Raw genomic sequence first — 26,084 nt, 5'->3', positions numbered from 1 at the left:
TTCAATTTAAAATATCGAATAAATGAATATTGGAGATTGACAATTCATGTATCACCTGACTTTTCAAATCTTCAATTAAAACATAAAGTTAATGGTAATTGAAAATCGACTATTCATGTACCACCATGACTTCTCGGATTTTCAAATCCCACAACAAACGAATATGTAAGTAAAGAAATAAATTGAAATTTAACAATGAAAATCGAAAGATCGCGAAATAAACATGAATCATGCGTTGCGTAAGCGCAAGCATATTTTATAAATATCGAGTAAATAACAATTAGCGCGCAAACATGAGATATTTCTCATGCGCGAGAAGGGACTCTTAGGTATTCTAGGTCGTTACGTCTAACCACTATCCTAAAGTCACGGAGCTCTGATACCAATCTGTAACACCCCGACCGATGGCGGATTATACATCGGGGCGCCACGTATTGTTTCATTACTCGCGACACTATTTGGGTGTCAATATTTAATAAATACATTTCCTTGCGCACCGAGCAGAACATTGACATAAAGTAACATAAATCATCTCATAACTTAAAATATTCAAATAACATAAACTTGTCTTGTTACATTTTAAACTAGGTCCAAAAGAAAAGAAAACATCCTACGCGTCCAAGAGATTCCCAAAGCTGCTACAGCAAACCTGAACATGTGTTAAAATAAAACGTCAACACTTGCGTGTCGGTGAGAAATCAAGTTTAATAGATATAAATAGATAATACAAACACTTGCGCGCAACATGTGTATAACTGGTGTTCAATAAGGGTGTAATCAGATTGTGATCAAGCCTTAGATCATAGCTCATAGTTCAATCCGTGCTCCCAATTGAGCACAAAAAACAAGAAAACTGTGCAAGTGTAAACAAAAGAGAAATCATAAACGATAGTTCCTCACGTGTTCATCTAATGGATCCATGAAAACTGCGGAATAGGCCGACAAGACGGTTAATGATCCACACATACAAATAAACAGCCAAGTCTACGTCCATAACACATGGGGTTTTGCGCGACAAAAGTTTATAAACAAGTTTAAGACTCAAGTTTGTACGAACACATGAAACATCCAAAACATTAAAAATAAAAAGGGATTAGGTACGAGATTACTCACCTGAAAAAGGTATGTTGAAAGATACTGCAAGAAACAAGCACAAGTTAACCTATAAATAAGAGGTTATTGGTTTAACGATTGGTTTTTATGTCTTGAATATATGTTAGCATAGTAATATGTATCTTTAACAAATTATTATATATTATATATTACCCGGAACTCTGGGCAGGACAAGGAAAAGACGAAGGCAGAGAGAGGAGGGAGCCTGAGGAACAACGGCAGAGGGCAAGGAGAAGAGATTTGGGGAGAGTTTAAGTGTGGTGTGTGTAGTGTTAAAAAAATAGTATTATATATAGGGAAAACCCTAGGGAACACAATCCCTAGAAAAGGGGAAAAGATCTTCTCAAATCAGACAAAAGATAGAAAAGTACAAAAAGACAAAAGCAAAAGATATCACAAGATATGCGGCAGCTGCAGGGGATGGGGAAAAGCTGACAGATTAAAGGTCAAAGCATGGGAGGCGTCAGAGAAATCACTGTTCAAGACATGCAAAGAAGATTTCAAAAGATTATGTCAGTCACTTTTTCTGCCAACCCAATGGGGTTGGTGCGCATGCTGCGCCGAAAGTGACTATTCCGACAGAAGATAAGATATCACAAAAAGAATACAGCTGACCTAAACAGAAGAAAAGACTTAAGGTCTAGCGCGAGAAGACTCGAGCGCCACGCGCGAGGGTGAAGGCAGACAGACAATCCTTAGCGCGCCGCGGGAAGAATTATAATCCTTAGCGCGCCGCGGAAGAATTACATCTTCTTAGCGCGCCGCGGGAAGAACAACAATCCTTAGCGCGTCGCGGGAAGAACTACAAATCCTTGGCGCGTCGCTGCAAGAACTACAATTCTTAGCGCGTCGCGGGAAGAACTACCGTTCTTAGCGCGCTGCGAGAAGAACTACAATTCTTAGCGCGCTGCGAGAACAGTTCGCCTCGCGTATCGCAGGAACAACTGGTCTTCACGCAGGCTTCCTTGTAAAGAGTCTGGCGCGTGGAGCCGCGCAGACATCCTTAGGCGGGAAGAACCAAAGGACAAGCAAAGAGTTAAGAGAAAAAGGGGTTCAAGGCTCCAGGGTTAAGCAGAGGGCGGGACGGCGACAAGAAAGAGAAAGAGGCGGGACGGCGACAAGAGAGAAAAGAGGCGGGACGGCGGAAAAGAAATTATTATTAATAGTAAGTAATATAAGAATATATATATATAATTTATTTAATGTTAAATTTACAAAGATTAATAAACAAATTTTAATCATAAAAAGAATCAGATTCGAAAACGGGTACCTGGGTCGGGTCGGATCGGGCAGTTGTCACAAGTTGACCCAAACTAAACAAAACCCATGAATTTTGTGTTAGGTTTGTGTTGTGTTATAAATTAACACTCTTAATAGAAATAAATAAATAGATTGACATTTAAAATATATGCAGTATTTTTTTAGGTATGAATAGGTTCAATCAAAGCACATGGAGAATGGTTCTATGTGAAATGAATAGGTTTTATCAGGCTTTGCATTTGATTTTAGGTCTATACAAACAGTAGTTGTCGAAGCTCAGTTCTTAGGCTGAGTGCTAATAGAAGTTGTAGTAACACGCTTTATGGCAATAAATGAGAGCATGGCCAGAGAGGCTCACTGATCTGCTGCATTCGGATACAACATTAGCAACTGTTTCATCCTATCACGATTTAGGAGATCGCAATTGGTCGTGTGAGTTTTGTGTATTTTACCTTGGAAATCAAATTGTAAACTTTTTAAAGGTTAGCTCACTATATTTATGTGATTGCTTCTGGGTAACTTTTTACTAATGATTAGCTTAAGTCACCTCATTTGTGAAATTGAAAAACAAGTTGTTTGACTTAGACTTTCTGGAGTCGACTAATGTGTTTATCATACCACATTTAAAAAGAAATTTTTCTCTTTTTTGGAACTTTACTAATTTGTGTTTAGGATTTAGTGTCGGTATCATAACAACGCTTACTGATACCAACCGAATTTTCAGATATGCTATTTTTTTATGGCTACTAATTTATATTCAGGATGGTTATTTATTTATGTTTAGGATTTAGTTTCTTTTTTTTTAAAGACACGTTATTTTATTGGGCTTTTACTAATTTATTTTTAGGATATAGTTTCTTTGGGCGTCTACTAATTTATTTTTAAGGTTTTAGTGGCAGTAATGTAACAAAGTTAACCGATACCGATTGAATCCGCGTGGTTTTCATAAACAAATATGCTATTTTTTGGTTTAAAATACGACGACTGGCTGACAGTTATGTTTTTTAAGTGTAGAATTGATGAGCAGGCCCCATCTGTTGTTAGGGTCGAGAAAATGTTGGCAGTCCAAGCCTTTTTAAGCTCTCTGTTTAGTATACATCAATTTGTATCATCTATTTCTTAGTTTCTTACTTTGCAGCTATCTGCTATACAAAGAATGTGAAATCAGTCTCGAAAATGCCCTTTTGGTATTGTAAAAAAAAATATATAATTATATTTATATGAAAATAATTATGTTAAATGACTAAAGTGCCTAAAACTAACCGACCCGTTTAACTTAATATGCAGCGGTACTTTTTGAATACCAGAATGGGTCAATGGGCAGATATAGTAATTTTTCACATTATTTCAGGCTCTGGAATCATGACGGTTTGAAACTAAAGGTCTGACTTTCTGACTTTTCTCTTGTCTGGACACTATATAAAAGGGGTTGACAATTATGCTTTAACTTTGCTCCAGGAGATTAGGGCACTTGCAGCTGCAAAGATTGTAGAAGAACATTCTGATTTTGTTATCGGTGCATCTCGGTCAACCTGGCTTCATGGCCCATCGACCCATTTAACCCAGCTTTTAGCCAGGCGACACCAGGTGTTCATTTGGTTAAATGTGGTGATGCATCGAGCCAACAATGTAACAATCCAATTATGTAAGTTTTGAGAACTTTTGATTATTTAAGTTAACAGTTGACTTTTTGAAGTTTTATGATTAATATGTGAATGTTAATGTTTGATTTTACTATTTTAGGTAATATGTGAAAGAGGTAGTGATATGATTATTGTGGGCTGTGGGATTAAAGCCGATCATCATGTTGATGCGGCTCGGGAGTAACATGCAAACATGCACAAGGTTGGAACACGTATTTAGCTAATTGCAAGTGAGTTGAAAGTGTTTTTTCTATGTATAATAGTGGCATATTTTGGCTATGCCGGTTGTGAACATGTGTTGAAACCGTCAATAAATATGTGTTACTAATTTTATGGATTACATGAAACCAAGATTTTCTACTTTTTTTTTCAAGTATTTAGTGGAAGTTTTCATTGCAAAAAGAGGGAAAAATCTTGTGATTTAGTGACAGTAGAAATGTAGTTGAGCTTGAGCTCGGTTAGTTTAACATAACATTGCTTGAGTTCTGCTTGTTATTGTTTTATGTTTAAATTGAGGTTAGCCCGTGAGTAATTTCCAAGTTGAATAAGACAATAGGACTAATTAAAATGTAATGAAAGGCCTAATAAGTTCAAACAATTAAAACAAACTGGATAAACCAGTATATGTGTGTCGGTTATCATTTAATTGAGATATGTAAGACTCATGGTGTGGATAAATCACGTTGATGTTATGAGTAAGAAAACTAACAGAAGTATAATATGGCATATTATGAGAGAATTGATAAACTAATAAAATACGAGTAGCGCGTTGTGAATTGTCGTTGTCGGCGCATCGCGCGAGCTTTTACTAGTTAATAAATAAAGGTTTCCTTGCGCCACATGTCATCTTTTTAGCCCATCATTCTTCTCAAATTCCCGCCTCCCACCACACTCCTTTTACAAACCCGGTTCATATCCTTACCCGACTCAATTAACTACTTATAACCCGAACAAACACATTGGTGATTTTCTAGAAACCCTATTTCTTACCCTTTTCCTAATGTTTAACATCCCACAAAGCTCCTTCACAAAATCCTCTCTCTCTCTTATCATTGGTCTGACAATTCATTCCCAAATTCCATAATTACCGACGATAATACTTCAAATTTCATCTTTAGAAAACTTATAAGAAACTTCTAATTTCATCTTCAAAATCACTAGCGACCAGAAATAATGGCTTTCTTCGATTTCTCTCATATATATGAGAAACCCTAAATCATTTTCCTGAAATTTGGTAATGTTACTTCAAGAAATTGTTAACAATCTTTAATTACAGGAAAGAAATCTGAATCATCATCTACCAACTCATTATTGTTCTTGTGTCATAAATATAGTTATGAAAAAACCATAGCATCGTCATGTTCTTAACTGGGTAACAAATATGAAATTATATTTATGAACTTTTTTTTGTCTACGGACCTATAAAACTTATTTTTTTTACCTAATATATATATATATATAGGAGATAGATCAAATACAAATAAAAAAACCGTACTAATCGTACGAATTAAAGAATTAGACTGTGGCAATTTTGTAATTAAATGATTCTTTCATCCTTCATATCTAACTCACGTTCCCACGTCTCTTCTACAAAATCTGTAGCAATCGACCTTTCTTTCTCTAATTTCTTCATCTCTTTCACATGTCTTCTTTGTATCATCCACTGGAAACCCACTGTTTAATGAAATCAATTGAATTATATGATTAAATTAAAATAGAATTTGATATTAAAAACAAAGCATGAATTTTTTTTGAAGGGTTTATGTGAAATCAATCAATTGAAATAACATATATAGATCGATTTAAATAACAGAGCTCAATTTCAACTGAAACAACCCGTTTGCTTTTGTTTGATTCAAATTCATTGATTCTTTCATTGTAGAGTATAACTGATTTGCCTGAGTAGATAAAAAGTTACAGCAAGTAGAGTAATTATATTCATAAATAGAGTACTTATGTAACTGGATATTATAACTAAACATATAAATAGAGTAATTATTTTCATAACTAGAGTAATTGTTTTTATAAGTAGAGTGATTATGTAAATACTTACACAAAACTTCATCAGATTCAAAATATGTGATTTCATAATTACTCTAGTTAAATAAATAATTACTCGAGTTATGATTAAGTAATTACTCTAGAGTAGTTACGTAACTAATATAGAGTAATTATCCGATCTTCTAATTCTATGTGATTATTTTAGTAGCTTCAATTGATTGATTAGTGTGATTCGCAGGTTCAATTAAGCAATCAATGATTCGCAAAACTTTGATTCATTAGCAAGTTATCTTTGATTGATCGCAACATGACGCAACACTCAGATGAACGACCACCGAGCCACTTTTGTGTTTCTTTAGATTTGATATAAATTACAAAATTGTCACCGCCACTTTTTTCATATTTTCTTCGGTTCGCATGATTAGTACAATAATTCTATTTGTATGATAACTTTCCCATATATATATATATATATATATATATAGGGTTTGGATCAAATACAAATGAAATTAACGTGCTAAACGTGAAAATCAAGTAAAGTAATTATATATACAAATAGAGTAATTATGTAATTATATTATAGAGTAATTATGTAATTACATTCTATTTGTATATATAATTACTCTACTTGATTCTCACGTTTAGCACGTTAATTTCATTTGTACGTTAACTTTCCCTTATATATATATATATAGGGTAAGGTTAAAATAAAAACTCATTTGAGTTGTGAAAACCCGCGAAAACCCTATGTAACATCGTTTTTTTTGTTACATGTAATATATGTTGTAACATTTAATACAAAACATCGAAACATAAAAAAAAATGTTTTGCTATTTTTTAACATTTTTTTACTAATTTTTATATATGCTTTCAGGAGAGAGAAAAAGTTATATTTATATTTACATTTTTTATTTACTTTAATTGTGGACCACAAGATTTAAACATTAATTAAAAACATGTGGTTGAGAATGAGTTTCTAGAGTTTTCACAACTCAAGTGGGTTTTCATTTTATACTTAACCTATATATATATATATATATATATATATATATATTTGCCCTTCAAACACCTTCACTGCAAATATTTTTAGTTATACTTAAACGTAGACACTTGCATAACTATCTGATGTTTGTTTTGTAATTTCAAATAAAATGTTATTTTTCAATGTTGCATATGATTTTGTGTTCATATGATACCTATTCGATGTTCTTTTTTGAAATTTTAAATAAGATGTTTTTTTATTCTTAAAATAATAATCAAGATGATGACTAAGTGATTTTTGGAAGAGGTGAAAGCCATAGAAAGGTATCCACCATACCACTATCTATCTTCTCTAATGATTTTATTTTTAACTCCAAGTGTTGCAAATCACATAATGATAATGCCAATCTCTCACGATCACACAAGTTACTTGTAATATTTATACATTTATTGATTTAAGAGTGATTTTAATCATTCATATTGATAATAAAAATATTATGTGATAATTGTTTGCATAAAAGTATTGTTTTAATAATAAATGGGTGAAATTAGATACCATATTCTTAGCAATACATATTTATGCACTTAATAAAAATTTTGATTCAAGTTACACTACCTGCTACCACAATTCCATATTCTATGACATATAATACTAACAACAACAACAACAACGATTTAAGTTGCACTACCGGCTCCTACTAATTACATATGACATTTAATTACCATTTTTAATATATAACCAAAATGCAAATTTATAACCTACTTTAATTACTTTTACAGTTTGTTTCACTAACACACCTATCAACAGTCAACAATTGTAATAATCGGTTTCAAATTTCAAATCAAATATATACCATCTATAAATAGATATTCTAATTTAGTATCTTATCATTCTACACCTTAGTTATAGTCAACTAATTTATCATACAATGTAACTTATTTAAATACACAATACTGTTAGAATGCATTAATGTTGATTTGAAGTGTAACCTTGAAAATGCATACAACATTGACTACTTATTTGCTCTATCGCCAACTAAACTGCCGAAGATTCACTCAAAGGAGGTGTCCAATGCAACTTGGAATAACAAACTGTTGATTCCAAAAACAAAGAAGTAGAAGCTTTTTTAATCGTTACAAACATTTCCTATTTTTATTATCCTTTTTCATTGTTTGCTCATATTATGTTTCTTTACAATTTGTTTTGGAATTATGTTTGTGTTTTCCTTTTATCATATGTCTGATTTTATGGAGATTGCTTTTTATTGATAATATGGCATTATTGTTTTATAAAGTTTTATCTCCTTACAGTTTTATATTATCTAATATTTGATGTTATATGAAATGAAATGCTACGTTTCATATTGTTTGATACTAAGACATCCTTTGAATTTTTAAAATATAATAGCATCAACTTTATGCACTTACTATAATTGTTATAAATTCTATTAGAAAGCACCATATAGTAAAATTATTTTATCATAATCCGATTATGAGATTTAAACATCATATTCTAACTGTTTATAAATTAATTATACTTACTATAATTGTTATAAATTCTATTAGAAAGCACCATATAGTAAAATTATTTTATCATAATCCGATTATGAGATTTAAACATCATATTCTAACTGTTTATAAATTAATTATTTGCTACATGTATGTTACGTTGCACTAAACTTCTAATTGCTATTAATAAAAAATAATATTTCACTGTAAAGTAATATTGTTACTATAAAAAAACTTCTAATTACTATTAACAACGAGTTGTTTTAGTATAATATATTGTATTCGATCATATTATATTTTGCATGTCTTGTGATCAGTGTATTAGTAAAAAAATATATTATGTCATTGTAATGTATGTTTCTATTTTTTATATTTAATTATAAAATTTTCTTATCATGACTTTTTATTATTGATATTTCGAATATTTTAGACTTATAAAATTAAATTTGTTAAACCCGTGTTATACACGGGTAGCTAACCTAGTTATATATATATCTATAATATATATAAAAGAAACCTTTAAAATCCGACGTGTCGCGATGTGATCGCTCCCTTTTTTTATGGAATCCACTAGATTGTTTGATTTTGAAATGGTGAATTCTCATTGATTTAGCCACTTGATATTAATTATTATATCACTCTCATAGTATGAATGTGAAAGATACCAAAAAATACTCCACTATATGATTAGAAGCATGCAAATTTCTTGGAAAGAAATTAAGTGGATATAATAAGTTTTTTAAATCGTATTAAACATATATATCATCTTTTTTTGAAGTAAACTTTACATATCTATAATAATCTATATATCTATCTTAATCTTAAATATATATAAACGAAACTTTTAAGGCTCTCTGGTTGCTTCCTACATTATATCAAGTCATCGGATTACTTTATTTGTAAATAGAGGTTTCTCATACATTTGACCTGAATTCACGGGTATGGGTCTCACCAAACCCAGATAGCCCTTAAATGGGTCATAACATCTTATTAAATTAAAAATTAATCTCCCCAAATATTTGATATGAAAATCCTATAAAATAGGGATATATTAAAAATTAATTTCCGATTTTTTTAAAAAAAATATTCGAATTGACTTTATATCAAAATCACATCTCACGAATATGTGTTGTATTCATATTTATAATGGTGGTTGGGGAGGTTAATCGGAAGTTAACCGGTGATGGAGATGTGTAGAGAAGAGAAATTAAATTAGGGTTTTATGATGAAAAAGTTTCAACAATTTATATTTTTTAATGTTTAATGCATATATATTAGTTTGTTATGTTCATTATATATATACATATATATTTTTTTAATATTTGGACTCTTTCAATTGAGATATGTATGGTTTTTTAGAATTTTAACGAACGAACATAATTGAATACGAACATGTTGATTTTTTTAAACAAACAAACATGAACACAAAGAAGCAATTTTATAGTAAAAAAAATAAGCGGGTCATGAGTTCCGCCAAACCCAGATAGCTTTTAAACGAATTTTAACATCTCGTTTAGTTGTGAAACCTTTTCATCATTAAGCGATAAGTATACCATTAACTTACTTACAATAAATAAAATTAAAATTCACAAGAAAATAAATAAATATTAGAAGCGAAAAATATAAAACAACCCCCGTAATACGGGGGATAAAATCTAGTATATATATATATAAATTGAGTGAAAGAAACTTTCCCTCTATGATATGCATTTCCATCAATTACAAATCTGTACCCATGAGTTATAATTGAAATTACAATAACGCACCTTCAGATGATGAAGAAGCGGCTTGGTGACCTTCCGACTTGATCACTTGATTCCCTAAACATTTACCATTGTGTTAATGATTAGTTTCGTCATTATTTGCTTAACCAAAACATCCACCCTCGTATATACATACACATATTTCCCAATCAAACAACTGTTACAGATTATACACATTCTCAAATTCTTCACACATCAATATCTTTAGACCACAAAATAGTGGTATATAATTAATTTTAGCTACTGTGATACTTTTTGTGTTCATAATCTATAATTAAATCATCATACTCATATACATGGCTTTTGCTACTACAACACACACACTATTAATGTAACAGTTTGCTATTACACCTTTGTTTCTCACTGATCGATCTTAAGTAATACATTGATCTTAGATATTAACATACATAAATATATATTAAAATTTTAAAAATAACTAAAATTCCCTTACTATTTTTAAGGTTTCAATAAAGCTTCTAGGGAAACAAAACTATGTTGTAACCAAAAACCTACTGTTAAAATGGCATTTTAACTTTCCAACAAACAAGTTCATGTTATATGTGATTGGTTAATAATGTTGTGTTATTAGTTGGACGGCAAAGAAACATTAGAAATGGACGGAAATGAATCATTAAACATGATTTGTTTTACAACTAATTAAAGACGAATACAAGTGTAGTAGGTTATAAGTTATAACTATAGTGAAGTGGTGGACACCTCATTAATCCTTTGCAGCCAAATTCAATGCATTTAATGTTAAATAACAATAACATTGGACATCACATCACACACACACCATTTGTGGTTTATCTGTTCTTTTCTTTCCCAAACTATTTACGTGTCGAATTATGGTCGATCGAGATACGGTTGGTTTTTTCTTTTTTCGTTAAATACTTGGAAGAAGCTAGCAGCGCCAATTGCAAGAATAAACCGGGCTTGACATCACCAAGACCCGCCACCAAACAACAAAAGCAAGAACAAAGAATTATTCTAACCGAAACCTGGTCCAATCCTCCCACGTTATTGTTAAAATTAAGATTTAATTTCAATTGTAATCTTATATTGTTAGGATTTAACCTCAAGTTATCTTCTTTTGAACAATTTATTTTTCTTTGGAAAATATAGATTTTCACTCATAAAAATAGTAGTGTTTACATCAAAAATAAACTAAGTTGTTTAAAAATAACATTCGTAGATTACATGACTAACTTTACTATTCATGGTACGTTAGACATGACTAAGTAGCTTCATAGCATCGTATGCTATGAAACAAAAAATAACAAATACAAATGGTATGAAAGAGTGTCTGTTAATCTGTTATCAAATTCAAATTGCATGAAACAACTTTTAACATAACCTGACCTATTGTAAAATTACTACTCTTAAGTCCACGACAAGGGAAACCTTTGTTAGAACGTGTGTTTCCCTCTCATCCATTCAAATGGTTTCCTTCCAACGGATCCGTCAATAAATTATTTGTTTGGATTATTACGTATTAATATAAAACATTTTAAAACATGAAACACCATTTAGTTAAACCAAACCATAAAAATTCCAATAGCACACAAGTAAAAAAGCAATTTGCTCAACATGTAATGCATGCAGTTATATTATAAAACACATTAATTAGTTATAAGTTAAAGTTTTATATTGACATAGTTGTGACGAAATATTAAATACATAAGATGTGGTATTTGAGTGAGTTTGAAATTAAATAACGTTGTTTCCAGCACGTCAACAGTTAACACCACACCATTCTTCTTAGCTTATCTTATCTTATCTGTCCAAATACAAGCTACTTTCCGCCCACTTTCCACAACTAACTTACACTTTCTGTTTCAAACTTAATTTTAAAATATTAAAAGAAATAAAGAGAATTTTACAACCACTAATGATTAATGGTAAAGCGTGAGCCATGAATTTGGGGCTTCACATGTGAATTTAGGCATGAAACCACATGGGTGGTTTATAACGTCATTACATCACCAACTTGGTGTTTCGGATTCATATTAATTACAAGTTTAAAACCATTTATATCACATATTACAAATTTTTTATATTATTTTAACACTTATTTAGTGGTTAGTTTTTTCAAGCTTGAGTTTGACTGCTCGACTCATTTATTATTTCTTAATTAATCTTTATATATTTTTAAATATTTGTATATATATATTGTTCAATTAGAGTTTTATATATAAAATAATATATATTATGTAGTTACTTTTTTATAGCATTTTATAAATTAAGTAATAATTATTAAATATATACACACATATATATTATAAAAATAATATTAATGGCATGCTCAGGCTTACGAGCCGGCTCGATAAGTAAGCTCTGGTTTGAGCTAGTTTTCTAACCCGAGCTCGTTTATTGAGTGAGTTTGTATATAGGCTCGGGCTTGTTTAAGCTTGGCTCAAGCTCGATAAATAAGCTCGGGCTTGAGCTCGTTTATTAAGTGTGCTTACATATAGGGTTGGACTTGTTTAAACTTGGCTTAATCAAGTTTTTTATAGGTCGATTTGAAGTAGCTTGCTAATTTGCAACCCTAGATCTAAGTAAGTTAGAATATAAAACGATTTATTTGAAGGAAATGTTGCAAAATACATTGTGTTAAGTCAATATCCGTTAGGGATCGAAGAATAGAAAATATAAATAAAATCTCATCTCATTAAATAACGAATCAAATCCATGGTATAATACTAGCAACATGATCATCAAGAGTCAAGACACTTAATTACTATGCACATCCCATCTTTCTCTATATATTTTTCCTATAAAAAAAACAATAAAATTAAAAGAAAAAACAAATGAATTTTATCTCAGTAAATCATGTATTAATCCAACATAGTAGACAAACGAGGGTTCTTCATCGGAAGCGGGCTTTCAACTTCTTGATCATTTACCAAAAGTTGACTTTTCTTCTCACAGTCAACGCTCAATCCCATAACTTGAAACTCTGAAAAAGCCGGCAGGTTCAAATCAAAATCACGTAGTTGACTTGAACCTGCTCCCTCGGAGGTCGTGACGCCACTACCAGAATTGTTACCATCGTAGTGGCGTCTTTTATGACCTCCGAGCGCCTGCCCAGTGGGAAAACACCTGTGACAGATAGAGCACTCGTGGACTTTCCCACTAGGCTTCAAGCCAGAACAAGTCGACATACTGGCGACTGTGGTGGCTGTTGTGGCGGCTGTGGACACGTACACTTGGTCGTCCGGATTGTTTTTTCGGTGACTAGCTTTATGTCCACCAAGTGCTTGATAAGATGGGAATCCCTTGTTACACACGCTACACTTGTGCGCCACCAAAGAACTGCGTTGAGACGATGAGTTGACGACGGCTGAGGGGTTGCCACGTGCGAGTAACATCAAGCAAAAAGCTAAGTACTCTTCCTCGGACTCTATACGTGGTCGTTTAGAACGTTTGCCTTTGTTGAAAGAGTATTGATCTTGAACATGATGATTATTATTGTTGTTATTATCTATGTAGTTGTGTGCTTCAAGTGTTGCCATGATGTGACGATATGTTTAGTTTGTAGTGATAGTGGAGAGTAAAAGGTAAGGTATATATAAGGGGTTGCGTGAGGAGTATCGGTGGGAGGTTAATCTTAGTTGGATGGAATATTGGAGAAGGTATTATTTAATAATAATAATAATAATAATAATAATAATAAGAGATGATGAAATGAGAGGAGAGGAGAGGAGAGGGGTGGGTACACGTTGAGTTGTTGGGTGGTGAAGTCGGTCAAGAGTGGGAGTGGAGTAGGGAGAGAGATAGGATAGCACCCATACCTTAACAACATTATAATCATCAAAGAATAATTATATATTTTATTTTCTTTTTTAATAATCACAGTTGCTGAAGATAAGTTTGTGATGAAGTGATAAGAAAGATATTTGGGTAGTGTTTGGGATGTTGGAATGAATCATTACGAATGAATGAAAAAAAGTGTGTTAGCTTGTCTAAAAGAATAGAACAACTGTTCGTTTCATTCCCTCTAGAACACCTTAAATTCATTCTATCCACCCATTGTTTTTTTTTTCATTTAATCATCAATCCACTCTTTCACCCTACATAATCTCCACCACCCTTCCACCATTACCACCGATCACCATCACCACCGCACCCACCACCATCGTCGTCATCCACCACCCCCACCTTTGTCGCCACTGACCACCACCAGATTCACTGCCACCCACCACCATCACTATCACCATCCACAACCGCCACCACCCACCATCACCGCTACCTACCCACTACCTCCCGCCACCATCACCACTAACGCCCACCACCGCCACCGCTAACCACCACCATCGCCACCTACCACACCAACTGCCACCACCACCGACCGCCTCCTACTCTCACCACTACCAACCATTGCTCACCACCACCACTACCACCTCTACCACCTGTCACCGGCAATTTGATGTTATTCCTTCGTTTTTTTACTGTCTACCTAACAACACAAATTAATTATTCATTCCCTTCATAGTTTCCTACATGGTAATTAAACAAGATAATTGAATGATAATAATTTATTCCATTCCTTTGTCCATTCTATTCCTTCATTAATTCCATTATCCCATCTATTCCATTACGCATACCAAGCAGACCCTTGGTGGTACATGTGATCGAGGTTTTATTCCTGGCCCCATCATTTAGTTTCAGCGACACTAGGTGATGATGGGTGACTAGGCGAGTAGGTGGTGTTCACCAGTTGGATCTTTGAACTGACCGAGTTTTATCTCACCGCACTGTCGTGCCTTCGAGGAGTGTTCACGGGCTTTGGCCTTAGGTAAGAGTTTGCCTCAGATCGAAAGGTGAGTGTATCCGATGTGATGAATTTAGCTAGTAGCTCATTTGGAGAAATCGTGGGCTGTTAAGAAAAATGACTAGTTGCTCGTTTCTTGCTCATTACAGTAGGGGGGACTTACATACGTTGTGTGAAAAAACCAGTGATGCCATCAGACATCGATACCATGTTAAAAACTTGTGAGGTTGCTTTTATAACTTAATGAAACTTGAGGGTTTATATTAAACTATGTGATGTTAATTATGTAATTAATACTACGTAGAATTTAGGGTTGTCATTTATAAGTTGTGGGGTGTAACTATATGAAAGTTGTGGTGTAACATATATATAAGTAAGCGGTGACACAGATTTCAAAACTGCAAAATTAATACTAAGAATATCTGCAACGTTAAACATACAAAAAAAACGTCATATCAATTCCATGTTATATTTTAAACTTTTTTCAAAAACTTTTATTTTCTTCCACAATAACAAACATATACAAAACCCATTCAATTTAGTAAATTTGTGTGTATATATATACACACATATGTGTGTGTATGAGCAGGCCTGGCTCTAGGGTAGGACGAGCCGGACAATCAGCCGGGGTATGTAATTTTTAGGGGCCTGAATTTTTTATATGTTTTAAAACTTTTTTTTACGATGGCATGACTTTGTGAGATGAGTTGCAGGGAGAGTAAAATGAAGAAGAAGATGGTTGTTTGAAGAGAAAAGTATTATTTTATTATTAATCGAAGCTTGAAGGTCTCTCACACAACCTATCAACAGTCACTTTATGCACATGTATTTTTTTTAATGTGTAAATTTGTTTTTAGTTTGTTTTTATTATTAAAGGTATTACTAAATGATTAAATGACTAATGCCATTTTTTCCTTCTCTATATCGGTTTATTATTTTACATGCCACATATTTATATGACTTAATGTATTTCTTAATTAACAAAAGATATTTATTTATTTTAAAATATTTCTAAAAGAATATATTAGTAAGAAAAATCTTAAACAATTGTTGAGTTCTATCATATCTTTTAAGAATACATGTGAAACTAATATATAAAGAGAGCTAGAAAGATTAAACTTTTTTGAAAAGTTAAATTATTGGTGATCCTATTTTGTGTAAGACGATTAATAATTATTTATTTAATAAACAAGAGAAAGTAAGGAAACAATACTTAATAATATGGCCTTGATATTTACATATGGATGCAAAAAGAACAGTTTGTGACCCCTAGTTAAAATGTTTTAGTTCCGTCACTGACCTAGATTTTAACCAATTTAGTTTCAGTAATATTACGCATATTTAGTTGGTGAGTTATGCTCTCAAAAAATTTTAAAAGTGAACACCCCAAATTAATTATATATTCTTTCATAGCCCAAACCAAATTATTAACCATGTAAGAGCTGGATTTCTTTTTTTGATATATGTTCTTTGTTTGCCTTTTATAATATTTCCGGCCCCTCAATTAAAATGTTCAAGTTCCGCCACTTTAGAAACGAATCTAGCATTTTAAATATATTTGGTGCACAACTTTTTTTTTATCCATAATCTGTTTGTCAAGCCATACAGGCCTTTTATTTCGGCTCGTCTGAGGTATTTAAATCTTTGGAGCCGGCCCTGTATATGAGAGAGAGAGAGAGATCAGACGCCACCGCCCACCTTAGTTTGTGGAGACAAACTTGAGCCACACTTGGGGCTCACAAACTTGCTCCACGTACAATGGTGAGGTTTGTGGCTTGTACGGTTTTGAGAGGCAAAACTTTGCCATATTCACGTGTTGCGGGTGCTCTGAGTGTAATTTAAATTTTCTTTAACTAGAAACAAATAGTCATTTATATGAATAGAAGCTTATTTGAGCCGCTATGTTTTAAAGACTTGTGATAATCTAAAATTTTAAAGTGTACACATAAAACCATTTTTAATACTGGTTACCGCAAGTAATAATGTAATATACACCTTGATAGTGTAGGTGAAAATTTTCTAAGTCCATTAAAGAAACGTGACATTTATGTATACAAAAGTGTCAACCAAGTGACCAACCACTGTCACTTTGTTAGTTTGTTTGTCGAACATGGAAAACGCATGAAAGATATTGTGTTTGTTTACCTTTATTCATCACGTTTCAAAGTAGTTATACAAGTTCGGGCCGTTCGGCTATGTTTATACAACATAGTATTGGGTATCATATTTTACCGATACAAGTTAAACACATAAAATAATACACGTATACAACTCAAACTAAACGGTTTTACTTAAAGTTTTAGATTAATAATGTTAGCATTTCTTTTTGTGTTACGCTTATAACCATATGAGAAAGAAAATCTTTTATACAAGCATACATCTACATAATATCTCATAGTTGTGTGTCTAATATAACTCGCATATAAAACCTGGCTTAAATGCACGTAATGTACCAAACATTACTACGTATCATCTTTTCATTAACGTGTTATCATTAAACATATTTTAGTGACGAATTAATTCAATAGCGACAAGTATGTGATACATTGAATTAGTAGTGTTTAATCTTTAATAAAAGTCGAATATGTACTTCTATCTAGTATTGTTCATATTCAGTAAAGTATAGCACACTAGAAATAACCTTTTTATTTCTTTTATTAAAGAATGTTTATCTTAGTGATGTCAATTTCGTAAATATTTTATTCAAGAAATCGTTATGTAATCGTTTTTTCATAACCTTTAGTCTTTTGGTCTAATGACGTGATTGTGATGGCAAAGCTTGGGATATTAAGATCTCATATTTGAAATCTGATTTAAGAGGTTTTTCTATAATACTGGGTTTTCTTTTTAATAATGTTTGATTTATATTTTGTCTTAAAAAGACTAACTCGGATATTAAGAGTATTTACAAATGCTGTTATAAAAGAACTGATTATTATTATTTTTTTTTAGTAATTAATCTCTTTGATAACTCCATATGTATTTCTTTTCATTTCTTTTTAGTTTTTAGTAAGAGAAATTTATTACTCAACCACATGTGTTCCTTGAGGTTGAGTGTTATCCAAATACGTGACACCTGTCCCTTACATTACGTGTTTCTTGATAATTAAGTTTTTTAGTTTGTCAACTTGTTCTCATTTCTCACCTGTAAAATTGCTATTTACTTTGTTTATTTTTGTTTTTTAATTTCATAAACTCACCTTCAAATCACTTTATAAATCATTTTTCTTTATGCATGTTATTATGTTTTCTTATACACTGTTTTTATCTCAATTAAGTCAAGTCTACTTAATTATTTAAACTATAGTTTTTAGTTTTTTACTACAGTTTTTATAAATACTAATTCAGATCTAAAGTTTGTTTTCTATTTAAAATTCATTTGATACAAGTCAATCTTAAATTCTTAATTCTTAAGCATCGTTCTTATCACTACTTTGCTAAATATGCAATTAATCAACGGATGTTGAAAACAACTCTTAGGTATGCTTTAGTTGTACATGCAACTTGTATCAATAAATTGTTTAGTGATAAAAGAAGCTGTACTTAACTAATAACAATCAATCATTTAGATTAAAACTTGGATTTTCTTAAATAAATTTAGTTTCAAGTGGCTTATTAGTAATGTTAGTTGTGAATTTCTTATTGATTATTTTTCTATTGTTTGAGTTGTTTAGTTTCATGGTTGCATTGAATTGTTTGAAACAACTATATAATACACGTTCATGTGTTTTATAAAACCACCCTCATATGTCTATACGGCTCGTATAGGCCTATACGGTTGTATAGGCTACGCATTACTGATGGGGGGACAGAAAAAACAGCTTTTTTCAACCTATATGACCGTATAGACATATACGAGCCGTATAGGTGTTAAATGGCTCGTATTGTTATCTGATACACCATAAAACCTATACGGTCGTATAGGGCTATACGACCGTATAGAAAACTTTTGCAGAAAAATTTCAGACTGCCTTTGACCACTGTTAACCGCTGCCGGAAAACGACTATACGAGCTTATACGAGCCGTATAGTGCTATACGACCTGTATAGACAGATTTTCAGGTCTCAAAGCTTAAAACATGAAATAATTTTAAACGAATGTTCTCGGGGTATAACTACAAATTATTTAGCCGAGTGTATTATGTAAATGCTAATAAACAATTTATTCTATTCTAAAATATTATATTTAACAAAGTATATTATGTACTTATTACATTAAAATGTAAGATATTAATGTATTAATATTTGAAATTGTGTCAAAAAAATTGCCTATACGGCCGTACAACCCTATACGGCCCGTATAAGTCTATACGGTCATATTAACGTATTAATATTTAAAATTAACAAAATTGTCTATATGGCCGTATAACTCTATACGGCCCGTATAAGTCTATACGGTCATATTAACGTATTAATATTTAAAATTAAAAAAATTGTCTATACGATCATATAGCCCTATACGGGCCGTATAGGTCTATACGGTCGTATAGGACGACAAGCTCCGACACAAGCTGATATGGTTCAACTGCTATACGACCGTATAGTCCTATACGAGCCATATAGAAAAAATAATGGTGTGTGAGGATCCAAGATGGTGTGGAGGATCCTAAGCCTTTATAAAACATACTAAGTCTTTATATTCTTAGATTATATATAAGATTATGTGTAGTGATTTAACTCAAAAACGAAAAACATCACGCTACGTTATTGTTAGGTAAACATGGGAGCTCTTATTAACATTAGCGCATAATAATTAATTGAAAATCAATTATTATTTAACATTTTTTTATATATAAATACGAGTAAGATAGTTTGATTAGTTGGAAAAAACCTTTGACCTCACAATTTTTGCCTCTCCTCTCCCATTTGGCGCCCGTCTACCATCCATTTGTAATGGGTTAACAGGAATATGATGACGTGGAAAAGATTGGGGCCTCCCACGTCTCGTCATCTCCACTACACTTTGGCTTAGCAAATGTAGGTGGCATAACTTGTCTTCTATTATTATTATTATTATTATTATTATTATTATTATTATTATTATTATTATTATTATTATTATTTTCACGAGTGTGTTTGCGTGTATGTACGCATGTATGGATGGGTGTATGTTGTGTAGGGCTTTGCTTGCCTAAATATAAAGAGTAAACTACTAGCTAGGTCAGTTAAGTGTCATTTATGGATGTGATGGCCAAGCTTAAAAATTAACATTGTCTCTATCCTTTTATTTTGAGAACAACTCTTTCTTTTCTTAATTATTGATACCATTTGCAAGGTGCATGCATCAATGTGTTACTTAATACTCACTATATAATATATATATTTGACAAGGGGGCAACACATAATTGTCTCCAAAATCTTGTGGTCCGTTTTAATAAATCATTAAAATGGTAGCTCTACATACTTAATGGAACTTGCAAGAATATACATAACTAAATACAGATATTGGGCCTGGTTTCAATACATTTTCCCTTCCAAAATATAATTTAATAATTTATTACTAGGTCGCATTATATTTGTGACAACATTCGGTTTTGAAGACAGTTTAACCTTGCTAATCAATGGATCGATAAAGCACCAGAACAATAATTGTTTCTATTTTATTATAGTTTATAGCGCAATATTAAAACAAGTATAGAGTTCATATAAATTTAAAGTTTATCTTAGCTCTCCAAATTAAAAAAGAATTAAAACTTGTTTGAAACAATTACCAACATTGAATATACAAGTACGTAATCTATTTCTAAAGTCTAAACCAGTTCAGGTTGGCTAACAAAAAGCCAGAACTTGTTTGGTGTTGACCAGGTGGGTTAAGTAGGTTGGCTTATAAACCGATTACACACGTGCGGTTCAATCAGGTCGAAACTCGAAACCAGTTTCTATTGTACCGGGTTCAAACCAGTTCGGGTGGTGGAGCCAGGTGAAAGAACCCTTTTGTTTCACTTTCACCTCTAAGTAGAGGTGCACAACCCGGCTATTTTGTACGAACCAGTTCCCCGTATGGTAAAAAAAAGTCAAACTGGGTCAGGTAGGAATCGGTTCCGGACTTCCGGGTATAGTCGGGTATTTGACTGTTTTTTCCGGGTAGGGTCAGGTCAGGTTTTGACCGAGTAAAGGTGTAACTGTTCCGGGCACATATCTTGAGAGAAACCCAATACCAGGTACGGATAGAAACTGATTCCGGGTCGGATAAATCAGTATACCTCTAAATCTCTAATTGAGTCAATGGGTTAATGGGTCTGAGAGGGCCCGATACAGGCTAAGCCCAATCCCAATTCGTATCCATTACCACATTAGAAGCGTTAACGCCGTTAGCACTTAACAGATAGTAAACCAAAGAGCTAATCGTCGTTCTTGGTCACACAAATTAATAAGATCAAATCAATTGAAACTGAAACCCTAGGTTGCAGGTAGTAATCCAATGGCGACGTCAATTTCGTTACTCCGTTCACCTCTCTCATCTCATCCAACCGTCGATTCCACGAATCCGTGCTTCAAATCTCCATTTATTCACAATAATTTATATGTTTCGTCTTCTTTGAGGAAAGATGTTAGGGCTAGCAGACGGTGTTATAAGTCTCCGGTGACTGCCGCGGCTTCGGATAAGTATTTGGATTACATACCGAAACAGTTCAGAGAAGAAAACCTAAAAGACGGATGTGAGTATTATATTATTCATGTTTCGTTTTGAATTGATTGTGTATGATTATTATGTGTAGCTTAGCTTGTGTGTTTTGTGATTAATTAAGGAAAAATGAATTTGAAATTGATGTTTATACAATTATACTTATGCAGTAGCTACAGTTAGGCTTTTAGATTATTAGTTTCACTTTTCTGTTGTTGCAATTACCTACTTAGAAATTAGAAATGATTTAACACCTATCGGTGATATTTAGTTATCGGTTCCTTGGTAAAACATCGGTCAGAATATTATCGGCGATATTTACCGATATTTGACCAATATTGGATGTTAGACCGATATCAGTGTTTTAAGTCTTCGTTATTAATTTTCAGTGTTCAATGTTAGTGTTTTAAGTCTTAATCTATTCCTACTTGTTATGATTGTTAGTGTTTTGCAAGTTGCAAAAGGTTAATTTATTATTGGTAGGAGAGTATATTGAATTATTAGTGTTAAGTTGCTATATATATGAATTTTACATGATATTAAAACTACCGATATCCCATCGTGATAACTGATATCTTAGATATTAAAACTACCGATATTCGATATTTTTCCGCATTAACTGGTTAGATTTAAACTAGGGGTACAAACGAGATCGGATTACAAAAAAGCTCGAAACGAGCAGAGCTTTTTGAGCTCAAGGAGTTATAGAGCCCGAGCTTGAGCCTTGTATGGGAAGCTCGCTTAGGCTCGTTGAGTCTTAACAAGCCTTGTGTATTTTTTAAGTTTTACATCTTTTGGACTTCTATGTATTCATTTCACATTGCACAGCAGAGCTCGAGCTGAGGTTTGGCTTGTTTAAGGTACTGCACGAGCTCAAGCTGAGCTTAGGCTTGTTTAAGGTTTTTCTCAAAATATAAAAAAAAATAAAATTTAGGGTCTAGTCAAGCTCTTATAAGTCAAGCGAGCTGAGCTTGAGCCCGAGCATAGTCTAGCTCAGGTCGGCTCGGCTCGGCTCATTTACACCTGTAATTGAAACAATTGCTTCCAAATTAGAAAAACCACAGTTAAAGAACATAATATGAGAAAAGAAGTTTTATTTTCCACTTAATTCAGCAATTAACCAGCTCACTTTCTCAGTGATGGACTATTACAAGAATGTTCTACTGTTGCAATTACATACTTAGAAATGATTTAAACTAGGGTTGCATACGAGCACCCGATATCGGATTACAAAAAGCTCGAAAGTAACCAAGCCTTTTCGCGCGCAAGTAGTTAGCAAGCCCTGGCTTGAGCCTTGTATGGGAAGCTCGCTTAGGCTCGTTGAGTCTTAACAAGCCTTGTGTATTTTTAAGTATTACATCTTTTGGACTTCTATGTCTTAGTTTCACACTGCACAGCTGAGCTCGAGCTGAGGTTTGGCTTGTTTAAGGTACTACACGAGCTCAAGCTGAGCTTGGCTTGTTTAAGGTTATTCTTAAAATATATAATAAGTAATTAAAAACGTGTATATTAAATAAACAATAGACGAGCCGAGCCCTAGCTTGAAAAAAGATTCACTAGTCGAGCTCAAGCTTTAGAAAAGAGCTCAAAACGTGCTGAGCATGAGCTATACACCCGTAACTGAAACAATTGCCTCCAACTTAGAAAAACCACAATTAAGGAAGATAATATGAGAACAGAAGCTTTATTTCCACTTAACAAACACTTAATTCAGCAATTAACTGGCTCAATTTTTCAGTGATGGACAATTACAAGAATGTTCCTCAATATCTGTACGGTCTTAGTCCTTCACAAATGGACATGTTCATGACAGAAGATAATCCAGTAAGGCGGCAAGCAGAAAGCGTTACAGAGGTCTCTTTAGTATGCAGTTTCTTTTCTTTAATTAAACCAATGGCTATTGTATTTTGTTTAAATGCATTTCTTTTTAACAGGAAACGATCTCATCATCTCATAATTACTTAAATCATGGGGGAATGTGGAGTTTATCTGGAATGCATGATAAGGGTCCCGCAAAATACAGTATGAGTGTAAGTATGTATCGTGGTGGAGGCAGAGGAGCTGGAAGACCTAGAAGTGCTCCACCCGATTTGCCATCATTGCTTTTAGATGCAAGAATTTGCTACCTAGGAATGCCAGTAAGACAGTTATTTTATTTATTAATTTTAAGTTGAAAGTGTAGAAAATCCAGCAGTGACTGAGCATCTTGTTGCTCAATTTTTAATTTGTTAATTTTATTTAACTATCATAATCTTTTCAATTTCGTTTCTTCTAGATTGTTCCAGCAGTGACTGAGCTTCTTGTTGCTCAGTTTATGTATTTGGATTATGACAATCCATCTAAGCCTATATACTTATACATAAATTCATCTGGAACACAGGTGATTGTTTCTTTTCCCCCTTTTTCTATTTATGCTTTTAAAACATTAGAAATTGTCTTCGATCTTGATGATTTGATTTTTTCAATAATGTATTGCTTAGAATGAAAAAATGGAGACAGTTGGATCTGAAACAGAGGCATATGCAATTGCTGACATTATGGCTGTAAGCATTATTAGCATTTTTGTGTCATAATTAGAAATTGTGTGCTTGTTAACTAAAACATGCAATTATCATTGTTTTGTTACCTAATCCACCTAAAGTATTGCAAGTCGGAGGTGTATACGGTCAACTGTGGAATGGCATTTGGTCAAGCAGCAATGCTATTGTCCCTTGGAACCAAAGGATATCGTGCTTTACAGCCAAATTCATCCAGTATGTTGTCATTTATTTTGAAAGTTATTTTTGGGCATGAACCAGTATATATTATTATTATTTTACTGACGTGTGCTTTGTTTTTGGTATTGCAGCAAAGTTGTATCTACCTAAAGTGAACCGATCAAGCGGGGCTGCTATAGACATGTGGATTAAGGCCAAGGAGCTGGACACAAACACAGATTATTTCTTGGAGCTTCTCGAGAAAGGAATTGGGAAACCGAAGGATGAAATTAATAAAGATATCATGCGACCTAAGTACTTTCAAGCGCAGGAAGCTATTGATTATGGCATTGCTGACAAAATAATTAACTCTAGAGATAACGCCTTTGAGAAACGGGTATATTTTTTTCTTCATTTTTTATCTTCGTTTAATAAGTCTTTATTAACCGGCTGTGATTATTGTTTTCTTTTTTCAGAATTATGAGGAGATTCTTGCACAAACGAAAGCCGCTAGGAGAGCAGGTGGTGGTGCACAGTCAGCTCCGTCTGGATTTAGGTGAAACTGTGGTGGTACCTGATTTGTATGATATTGTTACGCTTTTACTCTTTTAGTTGGGATAAACTGGTATTGTTTGTTGTATATGGTCGGTCATACATGGAAGAATTTTGACTTTCTGTAGCTGTAATGTGGCCAATTTAATTATGTGCAAAGTAATATGTGCTTTTGGACTTATAGTTATTGAATTGAAGCCTAACTTGATCTGTCTGGCATCCATAAGTACCATAATACACATGGGCACTTAATATGTGTAAGTGGATGCAACTGTCGCAATCGACAATCTTGCAGGCGGCATGGCTTGTTTGTGTCTCTATGAGTTACCCAAAGAAACGTTGTTGCTTTTGTTTGTCCCTCATTTTAGTGATCGAAAGAGGTCTCTAATATTAGTGATAATACCGTTTCTTGCCTTCCATATTATCCACAAAGTGACTACCAATACTGTCAAAACTATCTCGCCCTCTCTTTGTATTAACCCGTGCTTGCTTGGCGACCCCATTAGCCCGTGTATCAAAGAGAAGTTCACTGGGTCTGTTAACTTAATCCATTGTGACATAACAACTGGTACTAATTTTGCTTGCAAATGTGCAATTTAACATTACGTGTTCCTTGATGAATCGATTCATACAATGTATGTTTGTTTTTTTTTTGAAAGGCTGAATATCAATAAGGAAAAGAAAAGGGGCAACTTACAAGTCACAACGAGCCTAAACAAGTACCCATACCATAAAGGGGAATTGACAAAGTTGAACAGGCATCAATCTTCCCGATCCAAGCTTGATCTTCACATCCGATGTTTCACCCATAAGGACAAGGTTGCCTTGATATCGTTAATCACCCTATTCACCAAAACCGGTATTTTGTTGAAGATTCTATCATTTAGAGTTCTCCATATCATCCTTGCTTGAATAATTGAACCTATCTCTTTGTTACTCTTGTGATTATCAGCAAGCTATAGTCAATCCCCAACAGATTCATATTTGAAAGACACCGGTAGCTTTACCCGATGATGTATAATTGACCAAATCCATTTGGCAACTCGACATCGAAACTCTGACGACTCCGGAAACAAATAAACTTTTTTTTTTCAACTGTGTATATCAGAAACAAAACAAAACCAATAAGCAGACCAAACTCCACAACTCGAAGAGACCTCCAAACAC

The 26,084-nt window shown here is 33.1% G+C and overlaps 2 protein-coding genes and 1 pseudogene across 2 annotated transcripts; 2 read left to right on the top strand and 1 right to left on the bottom strand.

Moving 5' to 3' along the window:
* Positions 1-3,681: 3,681 nt before the first annotated feature.
* Positions 3,682-4,200, top strand: LOC143601859 (uridine 5'-monophosphate synthase-like). Its single transcript, XM_077079150.1, has 3 exons — positions 3,682-3,741; positions 3,832-4,002; positions 4,117-4,200. The coding sequence occupies exons 1-3, from the start codon at positions 3,682-3,684 to the stop codon at positions 4,198-4,200; spliced, it is 315 nt and encodes a 104-aa protein (XP_076935265.1).
* An 8,907-nt stretch (positions 4,201-13,107) lies between these two features.
* Positions 13,108-13,785, bottom strand: LOC143601858 (zinc finger protein ZAT10 pseudogene; annotated as a pseudogene).
* Positions 13,786-21,414: 7,629 nt separating this feature from the next.
* LOC143601864 (ATP-dependent Clp protease proteolytic subunit-related protein 1, chloroplastic-like) lies at positions 21,415-25,136 on the top strand. The gene is made up of 8 exons (XM_077079155.1): positions 21,415-21,703; positions 23,408-23,523; positions 23,604-23,807; positions 23,945-24,049; positions 24,150-24,212; positions 24,311-24,422; positions 24,518-24,762; positions 24,842-25,136. The coding sequence occupies exons 1-8, from the start codon at positions 21,466-21,468 to the stop codon at positions 24,923-24,925; spliced, it is 1,167 nt and encodes a 388-aa protein (XP_076935270.1). The 5' UTR covers positions 21,415-21,465; the 3' UTR covers positions 24,926-25,136.
* The last annotated feature ends 948 nt before the right edge of the window (positions 25,137-26,084 follow it).

Source organism: Bidens hawaiensis, unplaced genomic scaffold (assembly GCF_021521415.1).
Source record: "Bidens hawaiensis isolate Kalapana, Puna unplaced genomic scaffold, B.hawaiensis_p1.1 tig00057288_1, whole genome shotgun sequence".
NCBI classification, from domain to species: Eukaryota; Viridiplantae; Streptophyta; class Magnoliopsida; order Asterales; family Asteraceae; genus Bidens; species Bidens hawaiensis.
This window is presented reverse-complemented; position numbering and strand designations above follow the sequence as displayed.